Source organism: Equus przewalskii, chromosome 18 (assembly GCF_037783145.1).
Source record: "Equus przewalskii isolate Varuska chromosome 18, EquPr2, whole genome shotgun sequence".
Taxonomy (NCBI): domain Eukaryota; kingdom Metazoa; phylum Chordata; class Mammalia; order Perissodactyla; family Equidae; genus Equus; species Equus przewalskii.
Genome location: NC_091848.1, coordinates 19,681,633 through 19,706,192, shown reverse-complemented (window position 1 = coordinate 19,706,192; position 24,560 = coordinate 19,681,633). Strand labels below are relative to the sequence as shown.

Genomic DNA, 24,560 nt, shown 5'->3' with positions numbered 1-24,560 from the left:
TACATGTGTGCATGGTGGGATAACTTTCAGGAATCAGTTCGTTTAATGCAGGCATCAGATTGAATCTGCAGCTGCTTTCTGTTCCAGAGGCAATTCCACTGTCACCTGTTACGTGCTCCAGCATCTCTTACACCCAGGTCTCCAGAGAGGAGGAAGCAATCTCCTTTATGCGCATCTCTAGTGTACTGTGTAGGCGTTAGAAAAACATCTGAAATGTGAGTCACAAGACCTAGATTTTAGCCACAGAGCAGTTACTAACAAGTAGATGACCTTGGGCAAATCACATCACCCCCCAAACCTCAGCCTCCTACTTAGCAGAATTAGCAAATTAGCTGCTTTACAGTGGAAGCAATACAACGGAGTATTTAAGCCTTTTGGCTAGGAGTCAGATGACGTGGTTCAAATCCTGGATTCAAAATGCAAGAACTGCATGACTTTGGTTCTCAACTTTATCACTTGTAAAATTAGGATAATAATGTACCCAGTTTATAAGGATTGTTGTACAGCCCTTCCATGAGTCGAACAACGGGCCATTGTTTACGGTTTATTCATCTAATTTTAAATCCATGTAACATCAATATGTAACATCAATACAATAAAGACCTTAGAACACTGATGCATAGCACTAAAAATGTTGGTGGTTGTTGTTAATATTATCATCATATCTCTAAGGAGTCTTCCAGTTTTAAACTTTTCTTTTGTTTATTTTATTTAATACTGCTCACTCCTTTTGTCTCCACTCCCTTCCAGAAGCTCTTTGATTGTCACGACTGGTGTTAACGGTGTCTAGTAGGTAGAGCTCAGGAATGCTGCTAAACGTCTTACAATGCACAGGACAGTCCTTCTCCCTACCATCAAAGAATTACCCTACCCCTGAGGATTGCTATGGGGACAAAATGGTTAGAGGCTGCTTTGAGAGTCTCTGGAAGATGCGTTTTCGTTTTCTTTGCCAAATTAGTATGTATTGGCAGTGGTGATGCTTCTGGCTCCTGTGAGTGCAGATGCAGGAGGATGGTAATTCTCATTTTATATCCTTAACTTTTTAGTGGGAAAGCTCAACTTCCACTCCTCTCCCTCAAATCAATAATTTTTTCCCCTAGTTTAGAAGAATCAGCAAAAACCTACCTGGCTGCCTACAAATAAAACCTTTCTTGGATGTATCTACATCTGCTCTCTTTCCCTCATTTCTGGGTCTGCTGCTTTATCATGCTTTACCCTCGGCTTGGGACATCGCCTCCCTCTACTGCTCATCTTCTTTTTCTTCTGTACCTATTAAAATCCTACTCATCCCTCAAGTGGGAAAGAACTCAAACGTGACTCCATCCATGATACTTTTCCAAATAATCCAAGGGTTTCCTTTTTGACTCCTGACTCCCAGAGACCTGTAGTTTTATGTTTCATGACATATCTCATATCCTGCCTGGCATTAAAGGTGTTGATATTCCTGTGTAATCACTCCTCCTAAATGATAAGTCCCTGGAAGGCAGGGCTTGACTCTCATTCATCTTTGAATCACGTGTAGAATTTAGCACAATGTCTTGCACACAGCGAGGGCTCAACGAACATTTGTTGAATTACGATATTGTCCCCATGACTAAGTTCCACCCACACATGATCACTGCAGTCCCTCAGCCTGCGCTAGGATTCCTGGTTTAATGTTCCTACTTTTTACCTTCACAACCCCCACACTCCTCCCTCTTCCCCTCCCCTCCTCTCTCTTTTTGTTGAAGGTTAATTATTTTCATTGACGAAGTCTGCTGTGACACACTTCACTTGTCTGTTCTCCTCTGTTAATGCGCAAGCTATTTTAGGAATGCAACAAAAGGTGGCAGCTGCTATTTATAAAATAGGAAGCAGTCTGAATTCCCCTGTGGGTCACGTGCCCATACATCTTCATTTATGTTTGAAAGCGGTGTTTCCTACCAGCCGTGTGATTTCCTTTTTTCCCATTACACCACTCACCCTATCCACTACAGAAATCATTGAGGATTTTTATTCTATTTTTGGCTTGGCTTTAATTTTCCATTTGATTTAGATTTCTTCCCGGTTCCTCCTTTCTTTTTATAAAAAGCAGGAGAGAGAGAAAAAGCCCCACCAAGCTGTGCAAATGTCTTTTTAGGAATTGGACCTCTCCAGATGAGAGCTTCATTATTGATGAAGAACTGAACCTTCTGCCCCTGAGATTTGGTAATGGAAGTGTGCTGTTTTGTAAAGTCTTAAGCGTTTTTTTTTTTTTTAATCACGGTAATATATAAACCATTTAATGTTATGATCACTTGCTATTGAAGAACAGAGGATATGGGAAATTGCAGTAAGTTACTAAAAGTAATAATGGCTTTATTTTTAGTGCTGATGAAGTGAATTCAATTTAGGTCACCTCACCAGTACGCAATGTCTGCACATATATATATGTAGGAGCTGTGATTTGGACGCACACACTGGAGCCTTACAATTAGATTGAAGCGCAGATTCATAACTTCAGGACCTCGTGAGTAATGAGATTCATTATTTCAGGTCTTTAAAGAACTTTTGAACTCAGCCCCCTGACACTTCTCCTTCTCTACCCCCATCTAACTTCACTTCTGCTGAAGTTATAATTCTAAAGATGATCGCATATCTAGTTTCTTAAAAACATCTGCAGATTCTCCATTATGTACAGCATGGGGTCCAAAACTCCTTAGTGTGGCAGAAAAGGCCCTTATATTCCACCCAAATGTATCTCTTGCCTTCACTTCCTGATCCTGTATTCAATACACATTTTACTCCAGCCACAGCAAACTTCCTTCTCTTTGCTGAAGACACTGTGGATCTTTCCATGCCTTTGACCCTCTGAGCAACAACTGCCTTTTCCTGGAATGCTCTGCTTGTCCTCTATGCCCTCCGCTCCTCTTGACATGCCCCCACACTTCCTTCTCTGAAGTGATAAATGTGGAAAGGACTCGCAGAGGGCTTGGTGCAGAGCAAGGGTTCAGTAAATCAATGTTCGGTGAATGAATAGACAACTGAGTTTGCAAATTCAAAGGAAGATCTTCATCTTATGAATGAGTTATTCTATGGCTGTTTATAAGTCACTTGAATCCAGCATGACTGATCCATGTAGAATATGGTTTTTATATGAAAACAGTTACATTCTTTCCTTTCTTAAAAGCTCTCAGAGTGAAAGAAGACCCTTCTTCCTTGACAATCCTTGTAGCAATTACTCCCCTGGAAGCTCCTGCTCCATGAGCCTGGGGGAGCAGAAACCCTGGGGATGGGAAAAGAATGGAAGTTTGGGCAGGAAAGCTGATGCTCAGGAGTGGGGTTTCGGGGACAGCGGCCTGGGAGGGTAGAGGTTCTGATGGAGGTTTGTTAGTCTGCTAGGGCTGCCATAGTGAAGTACTACAGACTGTGGGGCTTAAACAGTGCGAGAAATTTATTTTCTCACAATTCTGGAAGCAAGAAGCCTGAAATCAAGGTGTCAGCAGGGTGGGTTTCTTCTAAGGTCTTTCTCTTTGGCTTGTAGATGACCTTCCACCTGTGTCTTCACATGGTCTTCCTTCTGTGTCCCAATTTCCTCTTATAAGGACACCAAATTGGATTAGGGCCCACCCTGAGGACCTCATTTTAACTTAATTACTTCTTTAATGATCCTGTCCCCAAATGCAGTCACTCTGAGGTCCTGGGGGCTGGAATTTCAGCATATGAATTTTGGAGAGGATATTATTCAGCCCATGACAGGATGGCAATGGGGACAGTAGTGAGACAGCAGTGGCTGCTCACAGGACCCCCTGGAGGGCAGGAATTATGCCTTGTCTCAGCATTGTTCCCAGTGTCTTTCATGGTGGGCATTTAATATATGTTTTGGTACTGAGTGACAGCCTCCACTTAGAAGAGAAGTAAGATTCTGATCAAGTCTCTTCAGCCTTCTTTTCATAAGTGAGTTTTATCAGTATTTTGACATTCTCATTTAAATAATTGTTGAAAATACTGACCACGATCAAGGATTGAAGCCTTCTCTGTGCAGCCCTCCTGTGAGTTGAGCAATGGACCATGATTTTTAGGTGGGTTTATTTAGCTAATTTTAAATGACCCGAATATATTGCCCTGCAGGCCACATTTCTCCCCAAAGATGTCTTGTTTACATGTTTATTTCACCAAGGGTCTTCATGAAATTTTTATTTATGTGCTTATGGCCAAACTGATTCTTCAAAAAGAGTTTGAGGTGGCTCTTAAAATGTAGACAGAGTACATTTAGCTTCATCTTCACTTATCTCTTTCATGACCTTGTTGCAAATGTGAGTAGTGTTGATTCGGCTTGTCTGGCTTCTCAGTGAACCATGCAGGTGCCTAGTAATTGCCATTCTCTTGTGTCCACAAGCCACGTTTTTAGATAACCTTTCTGGAACATTGACATGGACTTCCCTGGTCTGCAGGTCCCCAATGACACATGAACATTTACATCGAATAGACAAGGAGGACTAAAGTCTAGAGGTCTACACAGCTGCTCCAGGGGCCAGTAGGATTAGCTGGAGTCACACTAGAAAGGTTTATTGGGGCATTCTGTCCTAGGACAGCCACTGTAGAGTATTTGTAGTGATGGAAAGATGCTAAGAAAAGCTCAGATCTGAGACAGGTGACTTTTGTGGTCTCAGTCTTGCCATTTATTATTCTCTTGACATTATATTACATATTTATTGATTCGTATATTTATGTATCCTCTCGCTCTAGAAGACAAACTCCCTGAGGGCAAGAACTTCCCCTGTCGTGTTTGCTGCTCTATTGCTAGCCCTCGGATAAGTTCCTGATGTTAAATGAGTCACTTAGATACTTTGAAGCTAAAATTGCTCCTATGTCAAATGATAATACTAATACTTGTTCTGCCTCATCTCAAGGTCATTGAGAACACCTAATGAGACATAAAGGCAATTTATAAACTGTAAAGTGGCTTGTGAAGATAAGTTAAACAGCATAAAGGTATGTGGCTTTGAATGACAGGAAACAAGATAAGGAGACATTATATAATAAAGAGCTTTAATGTCACATAAGGAGTTCAGACTTGATGGAGTGCAAATCAAGCCTTTAAAGGAATCAGTTCATTTGCTGGGTTGCCAACTCACAACTCAGCTTTTTTTTTTTAAATAAATGTTGAATTTGATTAGAGAAATCTAAAATAAAATACCTATTGCTATATTTGAAAGCACAAATTGTTGAATTTGCAGGTGGCACACAAACCCCTCTTTCCTCGTTAATAAACTCTTTCAAAGGTGTGACTGCCCCCTCGGATGAATCCTTTCTGTGAGAAATGCCCTTTGGTGAAACCTGAAAGGTCGCTGAGAATTCCTTGAAGCTCTTTGTTTAAATAAGCACATGAAAAGATTCCTCTGTCAGCAAACAAATGCCACAAAGCAGAATGAATTTAACACCTTTTGGGAGTCCATTAATTTACTTTTGGTGGCATTAGGTAATGAACACTCTTATAGCAAGGTCACAGTTCCATTTTCTATCAAACAACTATCCTTTCTCATGTATGATACATGAAGCATATTTCTTGCTCAGGGCAAAATGTTTTATTAAAATTATTTCCTTTGTTCTTTTGTATAGATTCTCCTTTGTGACAATAAAGATTCTCTGTGTGACATATCTCTTTAGGACATACATTGTATAATTATACTAATAGAGCTTAATCTAATGCTATGTTAATTTTCATCCACTATTTTCTCCAAGAAGGATGACACTATTGTTTACACGACAATGCAATTTCTTTTTTTTCGAACTGTGGAAGATTTGTATTAAGGGCAGTAGAGGAAATAAGTCTTAGGATACGAGGAGGTCTTTCTCAGTCCTCTGGGTACAAAGGGTCCCTAAGAGTTACAGAGCAAATCAGTCTTCATATCCCACCCCTGCTCCTACTACTGTATTCTATTATCCAGCCATGCTTGATGAAAGGGAAAAACACATCCTGTAGCAAAAGGAGTGCAGGCCATGTTTGGCTTCAGATCCATCCCCTCTGTCACTTGGACTTGGGTTTTTACAGCCTTTCACCCAGACTACTGGAAAAGCCTCTCAATTGCTCTTCCTACTTGTCTCTTTGCACTCCAATCCACCTTCTCTTCTGTTGCCGGAGAGGTCTTCCTAAAATGCCAATCTGATCATGTTATCCATTCTATGCTCCCATTAAAGTCCCCCAACTCCTTACTCTGGCATATGAAGTTCTCCATACCCTGTCTCCAGAGTGGCTTTCCAACCTTCACCCTCCTTCCTCATCACTAGCATTCCCAGATGCCTCTGGGCAAAGCCCAAATGCACTTGGACTCTGAAAGTCCTGTATCGGCAGTTTAAGTGTTATACAAAGTGAGATACGAGTGCTATCTTTCAATGCATTGATGCTACTTTTGGTATCATGTAGGTTCCTAGAAAGCAATTTTGTAATGTCCAATCTTTCTAATAGTATGAATGACTTAAGGAATGAAAAATAATCTATCTTTAATTTGTACTTTGTTAGATTTACAATGAAGTTCATGGTCGTTCTAAGTCAGAAAGAAGTCATTTGGAGATGAGATCAGCAATGACTTCACTGTTTCAGAAGGTAGCAGCTTAAGAATTAAAAGAGAAACTGACATCGTCTAGAAAATATTAGGGGAAATTTTCTTCAAGGCAAATGTAGTGGAGGGGTTAAGAGCATGGGACCTGAATTTGCAAGGTCTTAGGCTCACGCTTGGAACACTCATTTATATGCCAGGTAAGACAGCTTATTACAATAACGACTTTCAAGGAATCATGACTCTTGCATACATACCTTTGTTGAGTTCTCTCCTATATTGACCCTAGGCTTGGGACACTAGAATTTATGACACAAACAGAAGCATGAAGAGTGATTATTCATTGATGCTTTCTCTCTGTTGCTGCTTACTCAGAATCCTTTTGCCACCAAGTGAAGAATTCCGGGCTAGTCTCCTTGGAGATGAGAGACCACATGGAGAGAGAGCCCTTGCGGTCCCAGCGCTCGTACATACATAAGCGAGCCCAGCCAACACCCAATGGAGCAGAGATGAACCATCCTAGCTGAGCCCAGCCCAAATTGCTGAACCAAAGAATTGGGAACAAATAAGTGATTATTATTTTTTAAACCACTATGTTTTGGAGTGGTGTTGTACACAGCAATAGCTACCTGATACTCTGAAAGACCAAGCTCCTTAATTTCTCTTAGATCCATTTTATTGCTTCCAAATGTGGCAAATTTTAGTAATTTAGGTGTATTGGGAAGATCAAGTGAGATAATCCATTTAGAGATCTTAGCAGAATAAGTGGCCAATAAATGTTAATTTGACAATATTATATTTTATATCAGTAACTATTATAATGATTAAAAGGTCATTACAATTTGCAGTGAAATAATACAACGTTTTTATACTTCTTATTTGATAGAATTTCTCTGAGATACTATTATCTACTTTTTATAGGTGAACAAATAGAAATTAAATGATATGCTTGACAAGCATTTTCCAAGTTTGATCTTTTTGCATTGTGTAACAGATGATAAAGCTCTGATTACACTTTTTTAGTAAAATGTCATGGAAAATGTATAGGACTTTATGGTGTGCATTTTGGATATGGCCCTCATCCTTGGGCATATTTTATAGCCCTCAATAATCAATCTACATCATTATTTATTTCATTTTTTATCTTGTATTTTATGTGTCTCTAAATTACCTCAAATCCTTTTTAAAAACTTTGAAGAGGTATAAAAAAAAGAGAATAAATATAAAAATACATAAAATACTGCCTAAGTAATGACATGGCCCTTTGAAGAGTTTATGATGTGAGATAAAGTTGAGTAAATGTTTAGTATATGAAGGGAATAGTTTGGCAAATGGTATTCTATTTTTAGGGTTATCTATGAGACAGGAAGTTTATTTCTGTGACTATATAACACTTTCAATCCTTTAGAATAAAAACACCTGTGCTCATAATCATGAAAATATATTTATTCAAATTCAGAGTTAGTGCCTTTGAAATATTCTATGTGACCTTGGTCATACCATTTCTGAGATGAGCATCAAAACAGATTACATAATTTTTAGCTAAATCTCAATGCCTTCTGTTACCTTGATTTATTTAATTTCTCTGAACTTTTTTTTTCTCATCTGTAAAATGGGATAATAGCAGTCACCTTGCCACATTGTGAGGATTATAGATCAGGTATATATTGCACCTGGAATAGTGCTTGGACTGTAGGAGTTATTCAATGAGTTGAAGACATATGGAGCAGAGCTTCTCAAATTTTACTGTGTACGTGTATTATCTGGGGAATCTTCTGGAAGGTCAGATTCTCATTTAGTAGATTTGGGGTGAGATCTGAGACTCTGCATTTCCAGCAACCTCCTAGATGATGATGGTGCTTATGGTCCACAGACCATACTTTGAGTAGCAAGCACAGAGGGCAGGGGTTGGCAAATTACGGCCTATGGGCCAAATCCAGCCAGCTGCTTGTTTTTGTAAGTGAAGATTTACTGGAACACACCCATGCTCATTTGTCTACGTATTGTCTATATTTGCTTGTACTCTACAGTGGCAGAGTAGAGTGGCTGCAATAGAGGCTGTATAGCCCACAAAGCCTAAAATATTTAGTGTCTGGCTCTTTACAGAAAAAGATTGTCAATGTAGGTGTAGAGTACTGTGAGTTCATAACACCTTGAGGGGACAATGTAATACTGTCAGAAGGAGATGAAAGGATCTATTTGAGGAATCATCATAATGGATCTCGTGGGGGCCTCAATATAGGGAGCACAAGATTCTGGGACTGGGTGGGACTTGATCTCGGAGTGTCAGGCACCCTGTACAAGATGTAAGAGGGCCTGATGACAAGTGAGCAGCCTTTGGAGTCTTGGCCCTGCCAGGACTATCTTGGTGACCCTGAGCAAGTCATTTTAACCTCTCTGAGTCTAAGTTTACTCATCTGTAAAATGGGATTCATCAAATCAGCTCATGGGCTCTATTAGAGATTTAGTGATTATGTGTGAAAGATATTTAACATTTAACCTGAGACTGAGTAGATAATAACCGTGCTATGGTCTATGTGTACCCCCAAAATTCGTGTGTTGAAACTTACCCCCTAAAGTGATAATATTAGTTGGGGTCTTTGGGAGATGATTAGATCAGGAAGGCTCTGCCCTCATGATTAAAAGAGGCTTCCGGGAGCTCCCCAGATCCTTCTGCCATGTGAGGACACAATGAGAAGTCTGCAACCTGGAAGAATGCCTTCACCTGACCATGCTGGCATCCTGATCTCAGACTTCCATCTTCCAGAACTGTGAGAAATAACTTTCTGTTATTTATAAGCCACCTGGTCTCTGGTATTTTGTTATAGCATGCCAAACAGACTAAGACAAACTGTTACTACTGTGTTGGCCAAGAAGAGAGAGTCTTGTCAGCTGTGAGAGACATGGTGGCTAGAATTTCTAAGATTTTGTGATGCACAGAGTCAAGTGGATAGCTATTTCATAGTTCCACACAGTCCATCTTGGTGAAGGGCTCTGGAGAGAGCTTGGTCCCGGCCAAGTGGACTGGGCCTCATGTTGGAGATCCAGTCCCGACGCTAATAGTTCAGAACCCAAGATAGAAGTCTTATTACAGGGATAAGGAATGTTCACAGTAATAAAAATAATGATTTTATTGAGTGCCTACAATTGTCAGCTACTGTAGTGAACATTTTGCACACATTATTTTATTTAATCTTCTCTCAAGCCCTGCAATGTAGGCACTATTCTCTTCACTTAAGAAAGGAGAAAAATGAGACTCAATAAAATTAAGTAATTAATCCAAGGTCAAACATGTAATAAGTGGCAGAACTGGATTAAGATCCAGAACTGTTTGATTCAAAACCTATGCTCTTTCTACTTGGCCGTGAGGTTCCCATGCTGTAGGCGAGAGGGGAAGGCTGCAGCTTGGTGTAGAGACTAGTGCTCAGGGACTCACGCTATACCTATTGGAACCCTCGTTAATTGTGGGAACATCAATGCAGGTTCCATTCACTGCTAGGAAGGGGGTCTCCTAAAAACACAGCTAGGCTCACTCATGATTGGGTAGGAGATTGTGTGAGGTTTAGAGGGCAGGTTGGATAATAACAATAACAGTAATGATAATGATCATAGCAACAGCTATCATTTATAAAGTACCATGATGGGCCCTGTGCTACATACACTATATCATTTAATTAACATAACTTCCCAATGAAATAGGAATTACTCATTTCAAGACAAGTTGAGTAGCTCTGTCACAAAGCACGTGTGGTTTCCATTATGAATTTAAGCGTACAGGTAAGCTGACCTGTGGAGCATAGGGATCGATCAACTCTGGGGCCACATCTTAGCTCTGATATTAGCTAACTGGGTGAGCTAGGACAAGTCAGGTACTCCTCTACGTTTCAATTTCCTTAGTGTAAACAGAGGGAGTTTCACCTAATAATATCTTGTGGATATCCCAGTGCTCACATTTTAAGGTTCTATGAAATTTATGTCAAATTTGACTAATATTACTACTAGGAGAAATTTGAACTTTGAAGAATTATTGTCTGTAGGAACATGTTGAGAGTTTTAACTTTCAGAGTTCATAACGTTCATCCAAATATTTAAAGGTGAGGGACCTCCATGTCTGAATGTGGGTTTGTTCTTCACAGATGTTTTGTCTGGCTGGCAACCTGAGGATTTAAAACATTCTGCCTTGAAATCAAATTGCATAATATTATGCTTCTGTGATTTTCACCTGGCAGTTGTCACATCGGATCTGGCCTCCATTCTGGAAACATGCACAGAGTGCCAAAGTGAGTGCTTCACAGCTGAACTGACTGCTATCTGAAATGTTAAAAACATCCTTAGCCTATTGCTTTGCAAAGCTCCTTTAGCAAGATGAGGGGTCAGAAGGAAATGAGTGTCTTTTGAGTACCCCTTGACTTCACTATTTGCTTTCTCTTGAGGCCCAAGCTGAGGCACCTGCCTGAAGAACCAATTTGATGGTCACAATGCAACTTCACAATGTTGATGGGGTGGGAGTTGTCTGCCAAGCATGAGATTCCTCTTTACTCAACACTGTGCATGCCAGACTTAGTGAGAAGATATTCTGGGCATATTGTAACCTTTTGGTATAGTCGTCTGAGCAGTCTTTTAAGTTAATTATTATTTTGGGAATCATTTACTGAGTCATATACTATGTGCACTCTATGGCAGTACCTACAGGAGGCTTGGAGCGAAGTAATGAAAGCAAAAGGCATGGACCCATGGGCTTCCTTTTCATTGGCTGGCATGCATTCCATCTAGATTGGGAGGCAACCAACCATACATCCATTAATCAGTGAAGAAATTCAGCTTTTAAACCATTACTGGAGAATGTGACACAGATGTTCAGAGGAAAGGGAAAACAATGGGAGAAATGGATCAGCGTAGGAGCTAAGTCTTGGAGTACTAATTAGTAAGGTGAATTTTCTGGTTGGATGCTAGAGAATAGGGGAGAAGGGTATAAAGAAGTGATAAATGTACACTTATTCAATAATGAAGGTCCAATTATCACTCATGAACAGGCAGCTTTGACTTAAACCCCTTAGTGATGAAAAGACTAGAAGTTTACTGGACCAACCTTTGGTATTATGAGCAAAACCTGTTATTTAAAGTGCACACTTTGGAAGTTTGAGAAATGGGCTTGGAAAATGGCATCTTTTTGACGAGATCTTAAGTTTTGGAGCCAATTGACTGTCTCTCCTCCCATCTTCTCCCTTTGCTTTCCTTATTTCTCTTTCCTGGACTCTTCCCATGCATGATGGGGTTCTAAAGTGCCAGTTCCAAGATGGAAGTGATGGTAAAAGGGGGCCAGGCCAAGGTCAGACACTTGGGAGAGTGTGGAACAAAACATTAATTATGGAGCAAAAGGAGAACTGATGACAGGCCACAGGCATGACGGCAGCCTTCATTCATTGATGGAAAACTCGCTATGTGCTAAGTTACCTTGTTTTAAAATGGATTCCTGTGAAGTAGATGATACTATCCCCACCTCACAGGTGAAAACCGAAGGCTTAGAGAGATGACATAGCTTGACCAGTGTCACATAGGGGCAGAGGTGAGGTTTGTTCCCAAGTCAGTCTACCTCCAAAAGCCAAGCTCTAGGCTGAGAACAAGAGAGTTTGAATCCAACCTGGGAGGACTGAGAACCAGCATCTAACGACAAACCCTTACATCTTACAAAGGATGCAGAGCAATTAGGTGTCAACACCAGGAACCTGGACAAATGCATTCAGGGGCCTGTCCTGTGCAGAGCAAGCCCTTTTTTGGGGCAGCATAGCAGGAGGGAAGATACATGGGCTCTGGAATCAGTAAGGGCCTCTGCCATGTCCTGGCTGTGTGGCCTTGTGTAAGTTGCTTCCACCCTGAGAGGTTTCTTTTTCTGCATTTTGCAGGAATGTAGTGACAACTGAGGGACTGAGAGATAGATAGCAGCTAGCGAGCAAGCAGCAGAGGGCCAGCAGACAGTAGGTGCTCAACCAATGAAACTCTGAGAGACCCACTCTGCATTTGGGTTTCGTTGAGTCCCTTGGTTTTCTTTAGTGGCGCCTGCTATTGTCTCCTTTACTCCAAGGAAGGTGCATTTTAATCATTTTGATGTACGCTATTTAAACTTCACACAGAAGACTTAGAATACGGGCTGAGATGAGTACAGCATTCCTTAAGATGGTTGCGAGAACATCCTGTCACCTTTTCTATTAGACTGATTAACACCTTCCTGACATATGCTATAATGCCGTTATTCAAGATGAATTCTCAGGTGATAACTTCCTCTTTAAAGGAATATCATTTCAATTCAGCATTCATTAGCATTAATGTTTATTAACCTACTAAAGAAAAGAAACTGCCTGTTCCTGGAGAATCATTTCTGGAAACTCGTAGCTTTCATTCTCGCTGGACTGTAGTTGTTAGAAATAGAGTTCCATTTGTGTTTAGCAGACTGTGAAGATATCTCAGAAGAAATTAAACACAGACTCCCAGTTATATTAATGTAACATAACTGGGGTCTTAGTTGGTACTTTCGAGGTCATGTTTACATGTAAGTCTGCTTTTATCATGTTTACAGCATATTTGCATGTCTGGATATGAGACAAATTGTGGTCATTTCCGAAAACGTAACAATATGCCTCTTGTGGGCCTCCTTTATGGAGAAGGTACCAGTCCCGCTTGGTTCCATTACCATTCCATCTCAAGATAAAGGGGGCTGGCAGCTCCTGGGATGCAGCCCTCCCATTTTCCCTGTGAGGAAAGTGAATTCTAATGGCAGGCTGTGAAATTCAGAAAGGCTGGGAAGCTCTCATGCTTTACAAAAATAACCTTCCAGCATGGGGCTCTGGGGAAAGCCTTGGAGGTCCGAGGCACTGCTTTGGAAGTGTGGTTCCCAGGACTGAGGGCCCAGGGGGGCATTCTTAGCTTACACTGAGGCCTGGACCCTCCCAGCCTCTCTGGAAACCCCACTCCTCAGATGAGGAAGTAACAGCACTGTCATCACTTCTGTGGGTCTGTCTCACTGCCCACACTTTCTCTCCATCACCTTCTGTCTTTTCCTGAGAATCCTCTGTAGAAAAGATTGAAAAAGCTCAAAGGGCAATCAACCACAGGAGGGTCTACACTGCCCTGGTAGGTGTGTAGAGCTTTTCCAGTCACTGTAAAAAGCTTTCTCTTTCAGTTTCTGAGCACTTCATCTGGGCTAGAGCTGTGATGCCTTATTTCCATTCCACTGGCTACTTCTAGCAGATGAAACACAGAGACCATTCTGCATGAGCTCTTTGTCATTGAATTTCTCACCTGTGGTTTGAAGCTGCCTTCTGCCACGTTAAGTCTGGATTTGGGTATATTCTTATTTACACAGTACTATCACATTTATGGGAGAATTAAAATTAATACTCAAGCATGCATTCTTAGTTTATCCAAGATTTTCTTTTCCATTTGAAGAGGGTATTTAAATATAATACAGTTTACTAAGACCCAGACACAGAGAGAGCTAACATTTACTGAGCATTATGCTAAGCACATTATATACTTTATTTTATCTCATTTAATTCTTATGACTGCTCTCTGAGGCTGAAACCATTATGCTCCCCATGTTGCAAATGAGGAAACTGAGGCTTAGAGAGCCTGAGATCACATAGCAAGGAAGTGGTGGAGCCAAACATTGAACCTATTCGGGCTGAATGTGGAGCTTGTCCTTTTAAACAAGTGTGTTATACCATCTTTCAGTAAGGACAGTAACAAAGCTCCACTTTACTGTTTGCTAATTTAAATATCTTTGCCTCTATGGTTTTTCTTACCAAAACTCTCAACATTTCAATAACAAAACAATGAACGCAAACAACAAAAATCCCAGTTTTTTTTTTTTTTTTTAGCTTATGTACTAGTCTACAGTGTAAAGTCAAGCCCTGAGAGATGTCATCTATGTAACAGCACTTTAAAAAGCATAAATTGTCAATTTTGGCTATTTTTTTTTGTTGTTTTTCTCTCTCTCATTGATTTTTGCCATTAATTTTACTATTTCTTTCCTCTTATTTCTTTGGGTTTGCTCTATTGCTCACTTGAACTGAACGTTCAGTTCAAATTTTTGGTCCTTCTTGTTTTGTGATAAATATATTGAAAAGTATAAATTTTCCCATAAATACTATTTTAACCATATCCTTCATATGTTGGCATGAGATGCTTTTACTGCTCTTCAGTCTAAAGTATTTTGTAAGTGTGTATAAATCAAACCAAAATTTCCTTCTTTGAAAAGACAAACAAGAGAAATCAATCAATGGCAAGACTAATTAAAAAGATAAGTGAAAATACTTGAAATCCAGAATGAAATAAGGAAAATAGACAAAGTAAAAAATAAATTAAAAATATAATAAAAAACAGTGAATCATTGATGCTAATAAATTTGAATGAAATGAAACTGATAAATTTTTGGAAATGTATCAAATGCTAACATTGATCTAAAAAGAAAGAGAATTGGCTAGATATGTAACCTAAAGCCTCAAGATTCAATAATCTCTGAATTAATTTATTGGTGTAAATTCAATTAAAATACCAGAAGAATTTTGAAGGGAAACTTGACAAATTAATTCTAAACAATGTATAGACAACTAAAGGTCCAGAAGTAGCTACAATAATTAAAGGAGGGAAAAAAAGGAGTAAAGAGGGGAATTTTCTTACTCAATACTAAACATATAACATTATTAAATTTAAATATTTAAAGCATATTAATAAGGCCACAGTTGTATATTATAAACAACTTCACAAACCAGTGGATAAAAGAGAGAATTTTACAGATAGTGTTGGGAGAATTGACTCATCATATGGAAAAAAAGTTGATCCCTACTTCACATCATATGTAAAATGTCTCTAATTAAAATAAATTCTAAATGAGAATAGTAAAAATATAAAGAAAATGGAAGGTGATGTTTGAGAATATCTATAATTTCTATATGGGGAAGAATTTCTGGAACAAGACCAAAAGACCTTAAAACATAAAGGGCAAAGGTGAAAGATTTAATTACATCAAAACACAGATTATATTCAATGAAAGAAAGCATAGGTAAAACTATCAGAAGATGACAAACTGAGAGAAGTTATTTGCAAAGTGTAAAACAAAGAATACTAACATCTAAACCATACATGCTGGTAATTATAAATCAGTAAGAAATGGCAGGAAACCTAATAGAAAAATGGACAACAATATTATTTAGAGGATGAAATATCTATGTGCCACGAACTGAAGGATATAATTAACCTAATAATCATACTAAGATATGAACAATATAAAAATTAGAGAAATGCAAATTTAAAAAACAAGGAAATACCACTCTCCATCTGTCACATGACAAATATCAGCACATCAAATAATGCCATGCTTTAGCAAGGAGACGGGGAATTGGAAAATGATACAAAAATCTATCAGTGACATTAAGTACGCAAAATCAGATGTCTGGATATATATACATACCAAAAAACTCTTCAATAGATTCATAAGAATATATGTGTGTCGATGTTTATTTGTCAAATTGCTTATAGTAGCAAGGAGGTAAAGCAATTTAGGCGCCTACGGCTAGGAGAACAGATAAATAAAATGTGATCTATGCATACTGTAGAGCACTAAGCAGAGCTTGGAAGTGAGTTAGGTTTATATGAAGCAGGAATACTTCACTCAAAAACAGTGTTAAGAGGACAGAGAAACAACTTATTTATAAAATGCTGCTTTTTATATAGATGAAGTATGAACAACAATACTATGGATATTTCAAGAATACGTAGATCTCTAAATTATTTTTAGAGATTATTTTTATACATTATTATATTGAAGCATTACTGATACTCCTGCTTGAAAATAATAATAAATCACTATGGCTTTATTCGTTTTGCTTGAAACAAAACCCTTGTTTTTCATGAATTACTAGTAAGTATTTGTTCAATGACTATCTTTTTTACTTTAAGGCAGTCAGGATCATGCCCATATTGTTCATTTCTGTATCCCCAGAACCTAAAACATTACGACTGGCCCATGGTAGATGTTCAATAAAGATTTTTTTAAATAAATGAAAAAACCTGACTTGGTTATTCAAAATAACATGAAGTAAAGGCCACTTAACCCTTTTGTTTTTTGAGGAAGATTAGCCCTGAGCTAATATCTGCTGCCAATCCTCTTTTTGCTGAAGAAGATTGGCCCTGAGCTAACATCTGTGCCGTTCTTTCTCTATTTTGTATGTGAGACACCTGCCACAGCACGGCTTGATAAGAGGTCCACACCCAGGATCCGAACCTGCAAATCCCGGGCTGCCAAAATGGAGTGTGCGAACTTAACCGGTATGCCACCGGGCCAGCCCCTACTTAACCATTTTTAAGTACATAATATGTTATAGATGAGTAGCATATATTCTCAATTAATCCTCAAAATGCTGTGATGTAGGCTTCTTATTCATGTTTTGTAGATGATGAAATTTGGGTTCAGAGAGTTCGAGTAACTTTTCTATGCTTATACGAGGTGGCGCTAGGATTTTAACTCACGTTGTTTCGATTCTGCAGGTCTTCGAACTACAAGACATTGCCAGATCCTGATAGAAAGCAGCTATGCTCTTTTTCCTCATTCACTTTGGTCTCTAAATTTTGCCTTGAGTGTATTTCTAGAATATAAAAAGGAAAAGATGGAAAAAGCACACAAGTAATAAACTTCAGCTGCCTGGGAAGAATCTTCTCCCTTTCGCTTCTCCTTCTGCCTGCATCAATGTACGTGCAACCCAGGACGATTCATCAGAAGGCAGGTTGGTTCTTTACTTTGATCTGGAGAGATTAAAAATCGATCCCACAAAATCAAAATATAAACACACTTTATAATTGTCTTCTTTATTACGTCTATTTTCAATTACAGTATAGCTGTAAGAACGTATTTATTTTCCTTAAAGTTTACTAGAATTTATCCAACAATAATACATATGGAGAGGTGGATCCAGATTAATTACGTGAATATGTAATGAATTCTACTACTGAAAATGCTTTTTAATAAAGATCATGTATCTGTGGAGCTGGCATAGTTTTTATTGAAGTCATTTTTCTCCTGCTTGAGTGGAGGATAAATATTCTCTAATGAACTCTGTCACCATGGCCAGACCAAGTTCATTAACAGTACGACACCCTATTAACTTACTATCTGGAGTTGTGGTTTGGGAGATTGATGCCAGAGAGCGCTCCACCACCCTCCCGTCTGCAGTCCTATCTGACTAACCCACAGATTCGCTGGCCTGGAAGGAGCGACTTCAGCAGCATCCACGGTAGCAGATCCTTTTCCTGTTTGCCCTGGGCTACACCCAACATCTCGAAACTGTTTCCTTTTTACCCTCTTTTAAGTCAGAGGAACAGATGCCATTTGCCCCTTGGAGATTCAGCCTACTCTTTTCTGGCCTGCATAGCAAACTTATGCTAAGTCTGGGCCAATATGAAGCCAGAAGTTAAACCAAGCTTTATAATTTGGAAGAAACAAATTAATGTGCCTCATTATTCATTGCAACCTGTGTCACAGACATTGAGCCCTTGCCAAATCCTTGCCTGTTTCCAGAGCCCAGTGCAGGTGGTAGCGTGTCTTGGGCTCTGCCTTACAGCTGTTGTATTTGCCTGTGATCCTGAAAATGTCTCTCCAGGACTATCATCTAGGCAGGGAGACAGATGCCCTCAGGAAACAAATGTTCCCAGATCCACTTCTCTGGACACTGTCTCCTTTTGTGATACTAACTACGTTTTCTTGTGTTCACATCAGAGACTCTTTTTTGAAAGTCATAACTTTGGATGCAGGTTAGTGCACGCAGATGGATGCCAGAGATGGAGGCCTGCCTTACTTCTATCTGGAAAAAATATGTTCTCATTATATCGTTCCAGGAGGACCCCATAAAACATCTGCCCCCTCCCAAGTGGTGCCAGAAATCCTGCTATTATTTGTTAAATAGGTAATACATTTTCTTCTGTTGAAAGGTAAATGTATGCACTGAGACTTTTGGTCATCTTGACACCTCTGTGTTTCTCAGACTCATTCAATCTTGGTGCTTCACCCTTATTCTCTTCCTCACCATCTCAGTGTATGACTTCCAATTGTCTGCCATGAGTAACTATGTGTCTCGCCTGTGGGCTTTCTCAGGCCTGCTCAGCAGGACAGAAGTTCCATTAAGAAGTGACATTATGCTCCACCAGCAGCACCCCTAACCAGTGACTGGATAAAAAATACCACTTTCTCTGAAGTGCCCTTCTACACTGGCTTCTAGGGCTTTCCTGGTAGGATTCTACATCAGTGACCTGAAGAGGTAGCTGGCTTGATATTGTCCCTTCGCTGGCTGCCTTTCGTTCTTGGTTTCAATTCACCTCCCTCTACTGGTCTTTCCTTCTCCTTCCAAAGAAATACAGGGCACTAAAATTGTCCTCCCAGGGGTTTGCATTAGGAGAATTCCAAATGTGAACAGTGGTGAAAGAACACACGAACATCTTGGATTTTGAACAGGGAGGGGAACTACCATTAGAAACAGAAAGCCAAAGCATAAAAAACAAGAACATATCTCTTAGGGCTGAAGGCCCGTGAAAGGCATTTTTACATATATTTCTCCATTTAATTTAACAAGAGCTCTGTATAGTGGATTCTTATCCCCATTTTATGGTAAGTAAACTAAAGCTCAATAAAATGTCCTTGCTAGGTGCACGTAGCTTGTCAGGGATGTGAAACTTTGACTCCTACTGTGATCGTCTGGTTCCAAGTCCAGTGCTTCTGTAACACCACGTTTGCCCTCCACTCTGCCTCACGGCTTTGGACAGGGTGCAAAAGGAAGGGTGGGTCTACAGCAGAAACTGACATAAGTCAGAGAGCAGAAGCTGGTGATGCACACACGCACGTACACACACACATTACATTTAGCTTAAGGATGGCCGGTGAGTGCACTGGGGCAAAAGCAGCCCTTTCTTGGCCTCAATCATCACATTGCCACTCCAGTGCTGAGGACAGCCTGCCAAGCTGGACAGCTTGGGTTCTAGGTGCCTCAGAATGGATGTAAGCCCTAGGTGTGACAGAGCACAGTATTTCTCATGGAGTTGTGTCTGAGCATGTTTCCCAGTCACAGGACATGAGCCTTGGAAATCATCAGTGCTGGATGCCAGTCCTCGTCTCTGCCACCTGCCCCCACCCCCAAACATCAGTACTCCAATAGTGAGCCACTAATCATTCTACGATGTGCTTTCTCAGTGTCTTTGTACACAGGTTTCTTTTGCCTGGAATTGTCTCTTGCCTTCTTTCTCCCTAGAGTTTCTCCTTTACTTTGAAGTCTCAGTCGAACACTAGCTTCTTGGAAGCCTTCCCTGATTAGGTACTCTGGTTAAGTAGTTAATCACACATTGGACCTTATCGTTCTTATAGGACTCTAAATGACTCCTGACAACCAGACATGGCTGGTGAAGTGGTGGAACTGGCGGACCCTTAGGGATATATTTCCCGTGCTGGTTTGTCCTGGGGGACGTGGTCTGTGAGAAGGCTATTGTTTGGATGTCTAAAGGTGTGCAGTGTGAAGAGGGATGGAGAAGACATTGCCTATTCCTCTAGTAGCTCCATGGATGAGGTCTGAGCTCTTCAGGGATGAAGGTATTAAAAAACGACTCAGCATTTTCATAGACAGTTTGAGAAATAAGGCAGTGGTGATTCAGTGAGCAATGGAGATTGAGGGGGGAGGAGGCGGCACATGTGAGAGACCCCTGAAGGATCCCAACAATAACAGGGTAAGATCCTGAGAAGGTCAGGCTGGAGGGACTGAAATTTGAGGTATTTCTGTGACTAGAACCTACTGGTTCCTACAGGTTGGGGAGATCAAAGAGATCTGACTTTTAGCTCCTGGAGGGAAGGGACCTCATCTCTTTTCTCTGTGTGTGTGTGTTCCAATAAAACTTTATTAAGGACACTGACATTTAAATTTCATATAATTTTCATATGTCATGAAATATTATTCTTTTGACTTTTTTAATTAAGACTTTTTCTTAGAGCAGTTTTAGGGTCAGAGCAAAATTGAGGGGAAGGTACAGTGATTTCCCATATATCCTCTATCCCCACACATACAGAGCCTCCCCCAATATCAACATTCCCCACCAGAGTGGTACATTTGTGTCAATTGCTGCACCTAGATTGCCCAAAGTCCATGGTTTACATTATGGTTCACTCTTGATGCTGTACATTCTATGGGGAACTTGTCTTTTTTGAACTTTATGTTTTGAAATAATTATAGATTCATAGAAAGTTGCAAACAAATGTACAGGGAAGTCCTGCGCACCTTTCCCGCAGTCTCTGCTAATGTTAGCATTTTACACAGCTATGGTACAATATAAAAATCAAGAAATTGACACTGACACAGTCCCTAGAGCTTATTCAGGTTCATCAGCTATACATGCACTTGTGGGTGTGTGTGTTTATATAGCACTATACAGCTTTGTCACATGTTTAACTTTGTGTAACCACCACGCTAATCAGGAAACTTAATTGTACCATCATCTCATGTGACCTCTTTATAGTCACTTCCAACCCCTCCGCTCTCATCCCTAACCCCTGGCAACCACTATTCCATTCTCCATCTCTATAATTATGTTATTTCATGAATGTTACTTCGTGAATGTTTTTGCATGAAATCATGCAGTAGACATCTTTTTGAGATTGGCTTTTTTCACTCAGCACAATTTCCTTGAGGTTCATCCAGATTGTTGCCTGCAATTGTTTTTTTCTTTTTGTTGCTGAGTTGTATTTCATGGTATGTTTGTATGGCGGGGACCTTTTCTTTTGGCTTTATATTTCCTGCATGGTACCTGACACATGGTTGGAGCTCAGCATTAGCCATGTGAAGGGATAACTGACTCTGCAAATAACTTGCTGTGTGAAATATCTTGCACGAGTGGGGAAAGCTGAAGCTGGTTATTTCCACACCATTTAGAACAGCTAAATATTCTCACTTTCTGATTCAAACCCACCATCAAGAGCCCCTCTAAATGACCAGTTACCTCATTTGACTGGTGAAGAAGTGGATTAAATAAGTCAAACTGACACAACAGTGTTATTTTCATGCCAGTGTGATCGGGCCAGACTGGAAATTGGTGCTGTGTTTGAAAACTTCAGCCTTGAGTGTTGTGATCACCCCACATGGGTTTTACTCTAGCAATGAATTTCAACTAAAAGCTTGAAATCCCAGAAAATGTAATTGCCTCAATGATGGAGTTTAAGTGTAAAAATCTGATGAGAGAATGTCAGAATCCTTCTTTCTAATTTGCAGTTCTAATAATAATAATGCTTTTCATTTTTGTTGTGCTTGAAAATTACAAAAAAAGCAGTTTCACATCTATCATCCTGTTTAGCTCTGAATTAATACTGTGAAGTAGATGGGGAGCACACAGTGGTGGTGGTGGTTATTATTGTCATTGCACTTGACAAATGAGACCACAGAACTGGAGAGATGTCAGATGACTTGCCCAAGATTACACAACTACTTAATGAATGAACCTGGCTAGAACTCTGATCTTCATTCTACATTCATCTTATTAAACTGCTATTTCTCATAGATAAGCAAATCCTTCTTAGAAAAGGAGAAATCTTTGCTCTTTGTACTTGGACACCATTCTCAGCATTTGACTCACAATATCCATGTCAAGGCATCCCATGTATGCATGTCTACAGCATCCACTTGCTGAAAGTTATGTTATAAGAAACAGAAGCTCTATCTTGATTGTTTTTCCCCAAACCAATCTTAGAGATACTTAGAATAAACTATTGTGTGTTATTAGACATGATTGCAGTAATTTATTTTACCTGGGGGCAAAATCCTGGCTATTTATGAAGTCTTATAAAAATCTCCAGATGGCTTAATTATACCATTTTAGGAACCAAGGGTATAAAAATAAAATGGGTAAGTAAGCACAATTTGGAAGCATGTAGAGATGAAAAATAAAAGTTAAAAGAAAAGTTGGAGTCTTTAAAAATGAGATCTTTCCATTCATGATAAAAACTCTCAACAAACTACTGTTAGAGGGGAACTTTCTCAACTTGATAATGAACAGGTACAGAAAACCTACAGTTAACATACTTACTGGTGAGAAACTGAATTCTTTCCCCCTAAGATCAGGAACAAGGGAAGAATTTTCTCTCACCACTTCTACTTCACATTGTTCTGAAAGTCCTAGTTATTAAAGTTAAGACATGAAAAAGAAATAAAAGGAATACAGTTTCAGAAAGAAGAAATAAAATTTTATTTCTTCAGAGATTATATGATTGTCTATGCAGAAAACCCCAAAAAGCTCATTAAAAAAACTCTTAGAACTAATAAGTGATTAGTTATCACAAGATACAAGGTTAATATACAAAAGTCAATTGCTTTCCTATACACCAGCAATAAACAAATGGAATCTGAAATTAAAGGAAAATAATATTATTTAATATTGTACCCAAAAAGAGTAATTCTTAGGTATAAATCCAACAAAATACGTACAGGATCTATATATGGAAAACCACAAAACTCTGATGAAAGAAATGAAAGAAAATCTACATTAATAGAGATATTCCATATTCATGGATTAGGAGACTAGATATGGTTAAGATGTCAGTTCTTCCCAACTTGAGTTTCAGGTTTAACATAATCCCTCTAAGCTATTTTGCGGATATTGACAAACTGATTATAAAGTTTATGTGGAAAGACAAAGGCCTAGAATCACTAACACAATACTAAAGAAGAACAGGACTCATACTGCCTGACTTTGAGACTGACTATAAAGTTAAAGTAATCAAGACAGTGTGGAACATATTGGTGAAATGATACATACATCGGCAATGGAACACAACCGAGAGCCCAGAAGTATACCTAAACAAATGTAGTCAGCTGCTCTTTCTCAAAGGAGCAAAGACAATTCAATGGAAAAAAGACAGTCTTTTCAACAAATGGTGCTGGACCAATCGGACATCCACATGCAAGCAAACAAGCAAGCAAGCAAACAAACCTAGACAAAGATTTTACATCTTTCACAAAAATCAACTCAAAATAGATCGTAGATCTAAATGCAAAACACAAAACTATAAAACTTCTAGAAGAAAACGTAGGAGAAAATGTAGGTGACTGTGGCTTTGGTGATGAGTTTTTAGGTACAACATCCAAAGCACAATTCATGAAAGAAAAATTGACATGTTGGTCTTTATTAAAAAATGAGAATTTTGGCTCTGTGAGTTGGGAATTAATTTTTGGTTGTGGGTAATACTATTTTTTTTAATCCAAATGAGTTTTCAAACATACGTATAAGAAAAGGAGGAAAGCTTTCAAGGCATTGAGACTTATCAATAGAGGTTGTATCTTGTGCCCATTTCATTGGATTGTAGCAAGTTGTGATAGATAGTCCACGAGAGCGTGAGGGCTTTTGTTCTTTTCCTTTTTAACATTTCAATATTTCATGACACCGTTTTCCTTCTGGAGCAAGGAAAGACAACTGATATTTATGCAACATCTGTTCTGCGTCAGGTTTTGTACTAGACGCTTAAATATATAACTGCAGGACGAAATCTTTTCCTCTCCTGCTCTTAGCCATGAGGTTAATACATCCTCATACTGCTCTCTGATTCCATCCCTCATTCTATACAGAAATAATAGGAGGATGTTCTTAAGGGCACACAAACCAAGAAGTTGACCAAAAAATAAAGAAAACCTTACATTTCAAATGTCCTTCTCATGTTTTATAGAGCTAATTGGTGGACATAGGTGTGGATATGCTAGAATGGGTCCCATTTTTTTAATGTTCCAGGAGGCCTTTGATGTTAGTGATGACTCGAGGACAGTGAAAGTATAGGAAAGAACATGTAGGAGGAGAATGGACAACTTAGGATCAGGCTGAGAAAAGCATCTTTCTGCTGAAGTGGAAACGTACTCCTGAGGGTGAGGAGCCTCAGGTTGGGTTATGGAGATATTATTTTATTTATTTCTGTTAAGAACTCTGCCAGGTAGGTGTTAAAATAATACCTTATTTTAACCATTTTATAGGTAATGAAGT

The 24,560-nt window shown here is 39.3% G+C and overlaps 1 protein-coding gene across 5 annotated transcripts in view; it reads right to left on the bottom strand.

Moving 5' to 3' along the window:
* The window catches only part of KCNMB2 (potassium calcium-activated channel subfamily M regulatory beta subunit 2), a 224,279-nt gene that overhangs the window by 121,283 nt on the left and 78,436 nt on the right, over positions 1-24,560 (bottom strand). The window contains exon 3 of one of the 5 annotated variants that reach the window (XM_070582401.1): positions 17,043-17,158. The exons of the other annotated variants lie outside the window; for them this stretch is intronic. Coding sequence (XP_070438502.1) covers positions 17,043-17,122 — 80 coding nt within the window. The 5' untranslated portion in view covers positions 17,123-17,158. The remainder of the gene's footprint in view (positions 1-17,042; positions 17,159-24,560) is intronic. 5 annotated transcript variants of the gene reach the window in all.